This window comes from Choristoneura fumiferana, chromosome 19, assembly GCF_025370935.1.
Source record: "Choristoneura fumiferana chromosome 19, NRCan_CFum_1, whole genome shotgun sequence".
NCBI classification, from domain to species: domain Eukaryota; kingdom Metazoa; phylum Arthropoda; class Insecta; order Lepidoptera; family Tortricidae; genus Choristoneura; species Choristoneura fumiferana.
Genome location: NC_133490.1, coordinates 1,021,204 through 1,034,325, shown reverse-complemented (window position 1 = coordinate 1,034,325; position 13,122 = coordinate 1,021,204). Strand labels below are relative to the sequence as shown.

General features: G+C 40.1%; 1 protein-coding gene across 1 annotated transcript in view; it reads left to right on the top strand.

Annotated features, from left to right (window-relative positions):
• The first annotated feature begins 731 nt into the window (after positions 1-731).
• Positions 732-13,122, top strand: part of LOC141438710 (uncharacterized) — a 32,555-nt gene continuing 20,164 nt past the window's right edge. The window contains exons 1-10 of the mRNA XM_074102630.1: positions 732-832; positions 2,242-2,327; positions 3,853-4,035; positions 4,484-4,596; positions 5,062-5,198; positions 6,962-7,160; positions 7,823-7,918; positions 8,735-8,880; positions 10,146-10,272; positions 11,490-11,612. Of these exons, the coding sequence (XP_073958731.1) occupies positions 732-832; positions 2,242-2,327; positions 3,853-4,035; positions 4,484-4,596; positions 5,062-5,198; positions 6,962-7,160; positions 7,823-7,918; positions 8,735-8,880; positions 10,146-10,272; positions 11,490-11,612 (1,311 nt within the window). The remainder of the gene's footprint in view (positions 833-2,241; positions 2,328-3,852; positions 4,036-4,483; positions 4,597-5,061; positions 5,199-6,961; positions 7,161-7,822; positions 7,919-8,734; positions 8,881-10,145; positions 10,273-11,489; positions 11,613-13,122) is intronic.

The following is a 13,122-nucleotide window of genomic DNA, read 5'->3' as shown; positions in this document are numbered from 1 at the left end:
TTTTTTTACTTTTTATTAATATTACCAGGATCATTAGGGCCAAATTTCAAAATATGGGCTGAAGACTGGGGCAACAAACGAGTGGATGCCTAGCCCCTTAGGCGAAAAAGACTGAAAAAAAAAAGAAAATTTGCTGACCATCTACTACTACTACCTGGGGCAGGATGGCGTATACCGGTGTAATATTTTCGATTTGTAGGTAGGTACGTACGCAAAATACGGGATCGGTATTTTCAAGTCGGGAAGGGTGACACCCTTTAACGGCCCTAATGGAAAAACCGACCTTTTGTTTTTCGTGTACACGACCATAGAAGCTAACATAAACTTCTATAACAATCTTCTATGAACTTCTATGAAAAACAGGGTCGGTATTATTCAGACCCAGTGAGTGTCACCGTAGGTGTCACCCGTCGGGAATAATATCCATCCAGGCCCAGGCACAAACGCCTGGTCGAAATGTAAAACTACCCAATGACAATTTCATGACGCTCGAGTAGTAGTTGCTATTTTTTTATATCAGGCGTTATAATCTGTAGTTTTAAAATTTGAATAATTAATAAATCTGAAATGACATGAATTTTTAAGTTTTGATTAAATTAAATTTAAACTTAAAATGATTTGTTGGGATAATATTCTAAGTTTTAGTCAAAATATGGACTTGTGTTTTGTACCATGGTCACCCGAAAGCGACGTGGAGAAAAAGTGGCAACAATTGTCTATTCGCCATCAAGATGGCGTCATCGAAGGAAACCTATTGTTTGTGTGGTCAACCTTATAATATTGGACAATTTATGATAGAATGTGACTGCTGTCGTGAGTGGTTCCACGGCAGGTAATGTGGAAAAAATAAAAAATTTAGAGTTTAAACGTCCATGTGTGTTAAAAAACAATGTTTCTTTTGACAGTGCACAGCCGTTCGGCCATCGCACTTGTGATGTTTTAGTGAATTTTTCGTGTTTGTTTTCGCTTCTATCGTTGTTTGGCTCTTGAATAACAAGAACGTACACATAGCATAATATTAAGAGCCTCGGATGTCCTTATTGTGTTGTATTCCATTTGTTTACATGGACCGTCGTCATGGGACTGTGAAGTCCAGTTAGCAGTGGAACCTTTGTGTTCATATTAAGCATTATTACCGTGTTGTGCCTGGTGATATCTCTGTGCCAAAGCTATTGTGGTGATCAGAATCCATTACAATGGCCTGGCAGGTCTACCAACTGCCTGACGGTCCTTTATATTCACCTGTTGACGCACCTGTAAGCAGAAATGATTACGATACAGGTCTTCCTGTCTTTAATATAAAAATGCTTGGCAGTCTAACTTCCAGTCTTTTACAGTTGAATATTGATCTTATCCCTTTAAAACCAATTAGAAAATGAAGAATGATGCGAAATGTTTTGAATGTTTTCAAGGTTTCTAATTTAATTCTTCAATTAGATTGAGATTGTTTATTGAGATATTGTGCAATCAAATTTAAGGAGTCATTAAGAGTTTTTTGTGAAAAAAAATGCTTAGCAACCACTAATGACCTTGCAAGTGTTTATTCTTGTTTTTATAACTATGATGAAACTTAGAACTGAGGTTCACTTGTGCTTGTAAATTTGTCATAGGCTAGTTTTCTATTGGGATTAATAATTCTTTATTTTACAACATATTTTATACAAAATTATAAAAAAAATGAAATGATGCCGTCTCTGTCTATTCGAACAAAAAAAAACAGACAGCATCACATTTATCTATGAAATAAATTTGATCAATGGATGGTGAAACAAGGGGTAAACCTTTTAACTTTTTCCCAATTAGTTAGTACAGCCGAGTTCATAAACTTCTGATCTTTCTGATTATTTACTGAAATTATTTAATTAATTAGTTCTTAGAATATATTAGAATAATTTAACAAAATGACATGTAATAATGATATTACCAATAAAAGAGTATGAGTATGAGTATGAGTATGATCAAACTTTGTTTCTGAATATGTGAACACAACTCTATTGTTAACGGCGTAGAAGCATGTTCAGATATTTTTGAACCATTTTTTGCTCAGAAGTTTACAAACTCAACTGTACATTACATTGTCTAAGTAAATGAGACAATATGTAAATCAACTAATTCCTAATTAAGTTAAGCTAAGAAATATGTAGTTTTAACTACAAAAAGGTGTGTTGGCTTAGCCATTACACTTTTAGGAAAAAAAAAACATTTAAGAACTCACATTATTTATGATATATTTTTTTTCAGCTGTGTTGATGTGAAAATTTACCAATCGGATGACATAGACAAGTATCACTGTCCAAAATGTGCCCAAACATATGGCCCTTCAGTGTGTGAGTATCAATCTTCTATCTATAAATAATACAAAAATCCGGTGAATCGGGAACTAACCTCATATACAGATATCGTCAAGCGCTTTGAGTGTGTTCAGATATTTTTGAGCATATAGGTATAGACGGGTGCAATACTTGCATTAAAGACTACGTACATATTACACTTAAGTCCAAGTTTTTTTGTCACCAAATTTAAATTGCTTTCTCCACTTTCCCTGACTTTTAGCAAACATTGCATATAATTAACCTGTTCTATGGTTTGCTCATTTCAATGTAAACAATGAAATAAACCGCTAACAACCAGTAGGACAAATAGAGAATTGAATAAATTAAAATATTTGAATAATTTACTCTAAATACTTGGTTGTTGATTTTTATGTAAACGGCTCATGTTTGTGCTGAGTGATGTGAGGCAACATGGAATTAAGAAAAAATTGTCAATGATAATGATGATTGTGTGGTGATGATGATGATGTAGTGATGAAGATAATTAGAGAAATAGAAAAAACAATAGTAATTAGTCCAATTTTTTTGGCATTAGGATGAAAGTAACTCAGATGGGATAAATTCGGGTTTGATGAGATGACACATAATGTGTCACTAATATTTCACATGCACGCACACACACACAAAGCATGATAAATATCTGATGTGACTCTATTTCTGGGGCCGGTAGGATGTGTCAGATATTTTTGCATGCTTCACTGTGGCAGATATTCGCAGGTGACTGTACTGTCAGGGAATGAAACTGCGTACCAAGGTGGCAGTGGTGGGTTGAAGTGGTGGCCTAATGGTTTGATCTAAGGCCTCTGAAGCAGAGGACCCTAGGTTTCAATCAGGGCTCACATGTCTTACCTTTCGGCATTCAAATACGAAATTGTATTTAAAATTTACCACAAGCTTTATGGTAAAAGAATAGTACATGTGTCTTAAGGGCGGTAAATAAGGAATTACGAATGAGTCTATTAGAACTTGTCTTGAATGAGTCGATGTTCGTAATTCTAGTACCGCCCGTGCGACATACAATGTTTTTTATCACATTTGCGAGTAAAATTGAATATTTGTAAAAGAAAAATTAATATTCTTTCAATAATTGCCGATACCGCTGACTGCGCTCTTGGCAGCGCCAGCCCCCCACCGCCCTCCCCCTCCGCAGCAGCGCGCGCACGGAGCAGAAGCACGCCATGCAGTAACAAACTCATTTACCGACCTTGGGCTTCATGACAAGAAAATTAGTACGGGCAATGACTCATTTACCGACCACGGGTTTCATGACAAGCACATTAAGGCCGAGGATTTTATTTGGCGGGTTGCAAGCAAGATAGCCTGCATGTTACGACACTGTTTACGAGCAAGTGTGATGAAAAAGACTTGGTTCAATTTACGTCGAACTTTATTGAGGTTCTGTGTAAGTACTTTCTTAGCTGATTGTTGTACGTTAAACTGAGTCCGTACGGAGTCTGCTCCGCTCGCGGTGTAAATTGAGCTTATGAAATGGGCTTATGAATCACCATTGTAATTCCAGTAAAGATCCCGACCAACAACCACCGGGCGGACCGCTACGAGCTAGGCGCGGAGACGCGCGCGTCGCAGGTGGGCTCGCCGGCGTGGGTGCGCGCGCTGGCGGCGCGGCCGCTGCGGCCCGCGCCACCCGCCCTCACTCGCCTGCGCCCGCAACAGTTCACCGAGGACTTCGTCAAAGACAACGGTCAGTATCAGACACAGGAATCCAGACAGCAAAATTTTCAAAAAAGCCGTGGTATGCTTGACCTGTGGCCTCACAAGCAGAGATCGTGGCCAATCGTGGCTTCAAACCCCAGCTCGCATCTCTGACTTTTTAGAAATTCTTGTGCATAATTATATTTGAAATTTGCCACAAGCTCTATGGTGAATGAAAACAATGTGAGGAAACCTGCACAAATAAATTCAATGGTGTGTGTGAAGTTCCCAATCCGCACTGGGCCCGCGTGGGAACTGCGGCCTAAGCCCTCTCATTCTGAGAGGAGGCCTGTGCCCAGCAGTGGGACGTATTTAGGCTGGGATGATGATGAGGGAATTCCTATATTGATCACTAATTCCTATATATCAAACTTGATCTAATTTTATGACCCGTAGGGTGTTTTGTAACGTTGTCAACTGTGTTTTTTTATTGGCAGGGTTCAATCGGCCAATAATATTCCACACATCGGAGGGTTTGGACATGGTGACGCCGAATCCTGCCACGTTCACCGTCAGATCTGTGCTAAGGTTTTGCGGTGCACAGCTAGAGGTATTCATCATACAAAGTATCGCCATATACATAGACGATATGATAAGATCTAGCCGAAATATTTTAAGAGATAGTTGGATTAGTTTGACTGAATATTTTCTTGTTAAAATTAACGGATTTTTTTACAAGCTTTTATTACTTTTTACTGTCTCGTTGTTTGTGTAATCAAATCTTAGAAGTCGAATTGACGTGAAATTTGACATATATACTTATGTAAGTCCTGTGACAGTATGTTAATCTGGTAGTGGAATTCTGGTGATCCGGCCAGGATAGTCTCTGCGGGATGGAAGTCCTTAATGGCATTGACTTGAAATTTGGTATGGAAATGTAGTTTGGATGACCATGCCAGTACAGGCTACAAAAAATACAGTCAGCAAATAAGTTTGTATTAAAAAATTTTTTTTTACAAAAACTTATTTACTTCGTTTCGCAAAACTCATTTGTAATTAATCTACGATTCGCCAGGTGGAAGTGATAGATGTGCGGCGGCAGTCAACGTTGCGGATGCCGCTGGGTGACTTCGTGGAGTACTTCGAGACCCCCCCGGATCTCAGGGGGGAGAGGGTGCTCAACGTGCTGAGTCTCGAGTTCAGCGATACTAAGTAAGTACTCGCGTGCATTGAGTAGGCAGCAGCAGCAGGACAGGCGGCGCGCGGCGCTAGTGCTGGTGGCGCCCTGCTGCACAGTAAACTATCATCTGCCTACCCTGAAATCTACCTATACTTCCAGTAGTGTCGCTGCTTAAGTGACTAAATAAGAAACAAACAGGCTGAGATATGTGGTGCATAAGAGAAATTTGCGTCTGTACCGTTGTCCAGCGGTGGTGTAGCGGTATAGCACGTGGCACGGAATGCCGAGGACCTGGGTTCGATTCCCAGTTATTAAAACGTTATTAACGGTAACGATATTTTTGTAGTTTCGGGGTACTAAGAATTAATATGGCAACACTGGCCTACGCACACATGCTTATAAAACCGGCCTCACTCGGCTGTTCACCGCGCTCCATCTTAACTTTTTACTTGATCGGAGCCTAAGTGTTGGCAATAAACGCATTCTCGTTCTTTCTTTCAACTCTCACAATGTCGTCAGTCCACCTAGCGGGTGCTTACCGTATCAGACTGTCGAGAGGAAATAGAAATATAAATATTTATTGCATAAACTGTGAGGAGTGTACAAGGTCGTCATGTAGTACAAAGTATCAACAGTTACCCGTTTCGGGCGTACAATATGTTCAGATAGATTTATATATAACTTAAACTACACATAATAATGACAATTTCTTGCAGGATAACAATATTATGGCAAAATATCATCATAAATTCATAATTAAGTATCTCTAAAGAACTCGTTTAAATTGTAAAATATCCTATTTATCAGCCACTTTTTAAGCTTGGCTTTGAATTTTTAGGAGGGTTATAGAGATGGTGCGTATTTACGTTACCAGGTTTTGATACCAGGTATTTCCTTGCAAGTATAAGTTCAAGTTCCAGCTACCGACCCCATATACTTGCAAGACTTGAAAGTATTTTTCCATTAAAGTATACTGTCCCTTCAAAGTAAGTACTACTACGTAAAAATCCCAATTTGCTAAATTATATCTTATAGTCATACACGGGCCAATCAACTTTTTTACCGACACTAATCTGTCCGCGACATTTTTCAAACAATTGCAGATTTTTGTAAGTAAACATGTTATTTCTGTAATTTAATAGATGGTGTATATGAATATGCCATCCTACGTAAGTTCAACCTATTAAACCGTGAAATATCTTGTTGGAAGTACGATTTTTTGGTAAAGCTAGAGACAATTTTGGTAACGCAGGAGACACCCAAAGTGTCGGTAAAATAGTTGATTGGCCCTGTACTTAAGGTTCAGCTTGTGCTTATACGTTAAATAAAATACTTTCAAAGTATTTTACGTCTTGATTGAAATATTTTGAATCTTATCTGTATAACAATGAGGTTTAATTTAAACTTGCAAGGAAGCAAGTATTCGACTCGTTGCGTTGGACAGAAAATACTTTGAAAGTATTTTGATACCTTTCTGCACCTGGTATGAGAAGGTGGACATACTTTTAAGCCCTGGTACGCGATTTAGCAAGTATAACCCATCCCTAGAGGGTTATTTTTTCTCCAATCGGTGGATCATCGTCATCTCAGCCATAGGACGTCCACTGTTGGTCATAGGCCTCCCCCATAGACCTCCAGTTGCCTCGGTTGGCAGCGGCTTGCATCCACGGTGAACCCGCGGCTTTAAGTCATCCGTCCATCTCGTTGGTGGACGTCCTACGCTGCGCTTGCCGATCGGCGGTCTCCACTCGAGAACTTTCGGTCAATGGTATTAACATACATGAATTGTTCCCAGCATGGCGTCGCTAGTGGAGCCCCCGGGGCTGATCCGCCGGCTGGACTGGGCGGAGTGCGCGTGGCCCTTGGCGGAGGAGCGCCCCCCGCGGCCCGCCGTGCAGAAGTACTGTCTCATGAGCGCCGCCGGCTCTTACACGGACTTCCACGTCGACTTCGGCGGGACCACCGTGTGGTACCACGTCATGCACGGACGGAAGGTTAGTTAATCACCAACTAGTCTGTTTCCCGCGACTCCGTCTGCGTAGAATTCGTTTGTGACTATCCTGCGGGATCTATGCAATTTTCCAGGATAAAAACTATCCTATGTCCTTCCCCGAGGCTCAAACTGTCTGCATACTGAATTTCATCTGAATCGGTTCAGCGGTTTAGACGTGATGAGGTAACAAACAGACTTATAAACTTTCGCAAATATTACTCTTGCTCAGCAACCCGAAGTGGATCTTGGCCTCCAATATGATTTGACCCCAAGGCGCCCTCCTCTTATCTTGGTCGATCTCCTTTCCGTGTGTAGGGCAAGGAGGTATTTTCCACTTTATCTAATCAGCGGTACAATATTTACAATACAATCACTCTTTATTGTACCATCAGCCAAATATGTGATCTACTACCTTAAAGTTGATAATCGCTTGTCTGTCAACTTGAAAGTTCGACTTTAGCGACATATTCATTTGATAGGAGCTTGTTTAAAAATTGGTAGACCACTCATTTGGCTGATCGTACACCAGAAATACTTACTTACTACCAACTATCCACTTACTACTTAGCTTATTTACTTAGGGCTATCAACTATATAGTGGATGGAAATAAACGTTTCTGTTTGAAAGTTCCATATTTATTTATTTCCTTTCATTCGTTGCAGATTTTCTACTTAATACCTCCGACGTCAACGAACTTGGCCCTTTACCAGCAGTGGAGTGCTTCTAACAACCAGAACGAACGGTTCTTCGGCGATATGGTGAGCGAGTTTTACGTACACTCGTTGTCATTGACGTAACTCAACTATCTTCGACTCCGTGGCTAATCGAAAAATTAAAAAAAAAAATACTTTCCACCCTAGAGATGAAAACGCAATTTTCCACCCGGCTATCTACCCATGAAAATTAAACTTTCCGAACAGGAGAGATGAAAAATTGGCCATGGATTCGAAGATAATTGAGTTACGTCAATGACACTTTTTTTTCACGTTTCGGCATGGCCATCTAGATGCACGTCGTGACCAAGGAGCTTATATACAACACTGGAGGTTGAACGCCGAACATCCGTTTGAAACAAGAAATTTGATCTTTATTACGTCACGAACATATTCCATCTCTCTTTTTAGTTAGGGTAAGAAAGAGATGGAAGTCATTCGTGAAATGTGAAAGAAAGAGATGGAATATATAAATAAGTAATAAAGATCAAACTTCTTCGTTCGGAGCTCAACCTCCAGTTTTGTAGGTATATCCTTGCTCCTTGGTCGTGACCAACTCGATTTTTTTTATAGTCGGCCATGGCAAGTGGCCAGGTCGAAAAGGTACCGTTGGAGGTTAGATATATGTAAATTCAATTTACTGAATACTGAATACTGAAATTAAATTTACTATTATTCTCATTTTTTTGTACTATTTTACCTTCCTCACAGTCGAAATGAAAAGTAGTGTCTAACTCGGGTGAAATTACCCATTTCCCCTCGAACTATTGGCGCTCTCACTTCGTTCGAGTGCCAGAATATCTCAGGTGAAATGGGTCACTTTCCACCCTTGGTTATCAATCTACTATTTCACGTTTGAAGGTGGAGTGGTACGGCACGGCGGAGCTGTGCGCGGGCCAGACGCTGTGCATCCCGTCGGGGTGGATCCACGGCGTGCTCACGCCGCAGGACTCGCTCGTGTTCGGCGGGAACCTGCTGCACTCTTACAGCATCGAGATGCAGTTGCAGTAAGCGTTGTATTCTAACACTATAAGCTCTGAGGGCCTACGCTAGATGGCGCGGGTGGAAGCTCATGAGTTTCTATGGCCGTGTACACGAAAAATCGGGTCGGTATTTTCATGTCGGTATTATCCGGGCCGGAAAATGACACCTTGCGGGTGCACTGCGCAGTTAGCGTGCACCCGCTACGTGCAAATCGCGTCAGCTAGCGTAGACCCTGACGCTTCGCTTTTACGCGTTTCGTTTGACATCATTCTAGCAAAGATCGGTCGCCCAGGTATATATTACTTGTTCTCGCACAGCATAGCTCTAGTGGATAAACAGCTCAGCGGAGCGAACATAGCCCTCTCGAACCCAGCCGTTACGATCGTCGATAAGGTCCACTGTCTTCAACTCTTGCATTTGAATTTTGAACTTGACATGGATTTTACATAAAGTCTATTGTCGTAACTCTTTTCATACTCGGCTGGGTTCGAAAAGACACATCCTCGCATATCGAAATCGCAAGTTATTAGTTATTATTATTATTACATCTCCGGTTGAAACGCAGCCGTGGACAATAAGGCCCCTGTTGACTACACTGCCGTCATAGCGGAAAGGGACACAACTATTTTTTTTCTGAAATTGAGTTTTTGTACATATCTTGGAGAAATACTGTCGGAGATAACGTTAGCCCAAACGACAGAAATGCCTGAGATATTCATATTTACTATAATTAAAGTGAGATTTTTTTTCCATGTCAAAGTTTTTATGACATTTATGAGATTGATTTTGACTTGGCCCGTGTAAAAACTTTTTCACTAATCTATTTAAAAAGCAAAGAGGCATATTTGGTTATAGTTAAAATGCTTAGTTAAAAAGGTTAATTTCAGTGATACTAAAAATAAAGGCCTATTATGTAGGCTAACGGGCTGTTTCACCATCCATTGTTTAGCGTTAACCGACGGTTAAATGTGATGCCGTCTCCGTCTATTGGAACAACACAAATAGAGACGGCATCACACCTAACCGCCAGTTAACACTAATCAATGGATGGTGAAACAGCCCCTTAATGTGCTTTATTTTTCATGTTAAGTGATGTTGAATATTAAAATGGAAAGGCATAAATAACAGGTAATATTATTAAATCCTATTTTTCCTAAATTTGTATCCACTTGTCTAAAATGTTAAAATGAAAAGGCACATTTTTTAGTTTTTTTCTCGAGTTTAACAAAATTTTAGATGTGCCTTTTCGCATTTCGACGGTAGTACCTACACGATGCATTTGTTCCAGGATCTACGAGATCGAGAGGCGTGTGGAGACCCCCGTAATGCTGCGGTACCCGTTGTTTGAGGCTATGCACTGGTACGCGGGCGCGCATCTACTCACCATGCTGCGGCGGCACAACGAAGAGACACAGGTGAGGGAATAAGTGCCATGCATCATTTGCAGTTTTATTTTGTGTAGCGCGGGGGATGTTTTATTAACCTTTTCACACCTCTCCTTCAAAAAGTAACTTTTCTTCCCTGACGAGAGGGAGTAAAGTGCAACTTTTCTGTACAAGGCTTTTCTAAGTGTTTTATGCAAATGCCATTTTTTTGAAGTTGATTATTGTAAAGCCACCCCATTTTCTATTCTGGTTGTTCTTTAATAATATTTAGAATTTATTTTTTCTACTTTCTTCATGTTCGGTGTGAAAAGTTGCATGAGCGACTCGTGAGTAAAATTATTTTCATCTTGAGCATTAACACTTGAATCCCTCATTACGCTCAGGATTCTACTTTAGAAGGTATTGTAGAATCCTTCGCTACATTCTGAATTCAATGTACGCCCTCGCCGTAAATACACCATTTTGCTCCCTTGTAAATAACTCCTCCCTTCCAAATAACTATTTCGACGCCAACGACTCGTATATACGCACCGCAGGTTACACGCCGACGACCTATAGGTATATACGTCCATAACTTCAATGCAAAAGCAACCTTGGTTCAATTGTGTTAAGGTTCAATTTTAGGCATTGCAATATTGAAGCCTGGCGTATGGGTGATGTCTTTTGTATTTGACGTGGCGGCGAAAAGGTTAATGGTCGTTCAAGATTTTACCCTTGGATTTTAGCTTGGTTCTGACTTAATATTGGCTAAAATCGTTTCGTGCCTTCCTAAAAAAAAATGCACTTGCCACTGTTCGTAATTAGACCATGTAATGTAGATGATAGCTGTAAGAGATGAGTGCTCTATAATGCAAAATTTAATTAATACCACACTATCACTCGTCCAATATGTATACTAACATAGTTATAAGCAAATTACTAATAATGTATGGATCTTTGTTGTCTGAATAAATAAATGAATTATTATTATTATTAATACTATGACAACATTTTACTTCGACTATGTATAAGTCGGCTAAATATGAAGAGTGGTGGTGAGGTACATCGTTGTTATTTATATTTACTCGTATAACCTCCGAGGCAAAAAGAGGGGTGTTATAAGTTTGACCGCTCTGCGGCACCGTAGCTCTGAAACGACTGAACTGATTTGGGTGCGGTTTTTTTTTGGTAGGTATACTGTGGTTCATTGATTTGTATCACTTCAAATAAAGGTTTTTTTTTTTTGTAAACTAGTGTTTTGTCCCTAGGATGAGGAGTTCACGCTGAGCGAGACGTGCGCGGCGCTGGCGCCGGCGCAGCTGCCCGCGCTGCTGCTGCGGGGCGTGAGGCTGCTGGCCGCCGCCCTCAAGGAGTGGCACGCGCTCAAGAGCGTGAGTATACAGCTCTACGGTATACAGGGTGGCCCATTTAGATCTGTCGCTATGGGAAAGTCTGAAACTATAATACATAAGAAGATCTGTTCTTAGGAACCATGTCATCGATTTTAGTAACGAAAAAAACTGCATTTATACATTAAAAAAAAACACTTGAACTCAGTCCGGGAATCGAACCCGGTCGTTTTGAAAAATAAAACGTACATTATTTCTATTTGGATATCGGTGGTGTAGGTCATTCATAAACAATAAATAAATAATAATAATAAAAATATTTATTAATCTTTCATAAAAAAACACAAAAAATAATAAATAAAATAAAATGTTGTTTTGACGACCGGATGGCTAAGTGGTTAGAGAACCTGACTACGAAGTTTGAGGTCCTGGGTTCGAATCCCGGCCGGGGCAGATATTTGTGTGAATAACACGAATGTTTGTTCTCGGGTCTTGGATGTTTAATATGTATTTAAGTATGTATTTATCTATATAAGTATGTTTATCCGTTGCCTAGTATCCATAGTACAAGCTTTGCTTAGTTTGGGACTAGGTCAATTGGTGTCAAATGTCCCATCATATTTATTTATTTATTTATTTTATTTGTTACCATGAAACAGTATCTAGAATGAATAAAATCCATTGTATTTCATGGTTTTTAATAATGTAAGTTTTATTTTTCAAAACATGTGGGTTCGATTTCCGAGCTGAGTGTTTTTTTTTTTAATGTATGAATGCAGTTTTTCTAGTTATTAAAATCGATGACATGGTTCCTGAGAACAGATCTTCGTATGTCTTACAGTTTCAGATTTTCCCATACTGACCGATCTAAATGAGCCACTCTGTACAGCGGCGCTGCGCCGGCGCAACGAGTGGCACGCGCTCAAGACCGTGAGCTTTTATTTCATTTAGAACATCGTAATAGGGTCGATCAACTTTTAACTGTATGTTATTCTGTCCCGTAGTTAACTTAGGAGACATCAGCATGTTTAGAAGATGAACCATATAGGAATTGCCATAAAACTGTCACGACTCCTAACTTTAAGTGAATTTGTGCCCCGTAAATTATTACTTTTAATAAGTAACTCGGGATACGTTATCATGGCAACGAGCTGCATTAAAAAGTTGATTCATTAAATAGAAAGAAAGAAAGAAAGACCGGCAAAAAACAGCCCAAAGCAGACTAGAGTACCAAAAAAGCATATAACTTATATTATAATGCTAGGGCCACACACATCGCGATAACGCGAACATCCGCTATAGCCGCTATAGCCGAATGTTCGCGATTACTTCGGCACTTCGGGCGAAGCCGCAGACACTTCGCCCCACTGTCGGTAAACTCGCGCACATCAAAGGGTTTCTTTATCGATCAATATTTCTTTGTTTGCAATGTGGCCATGCACAATGCCGTAGGCCGAAGACGAAGTTTTATCGCAATATTTTTTTCACACTTCAGAAAAGTAACTTTTCCTCCCTGACGAGAGGGAGCAAAGTGCAACTTTTCTGTTCAAGG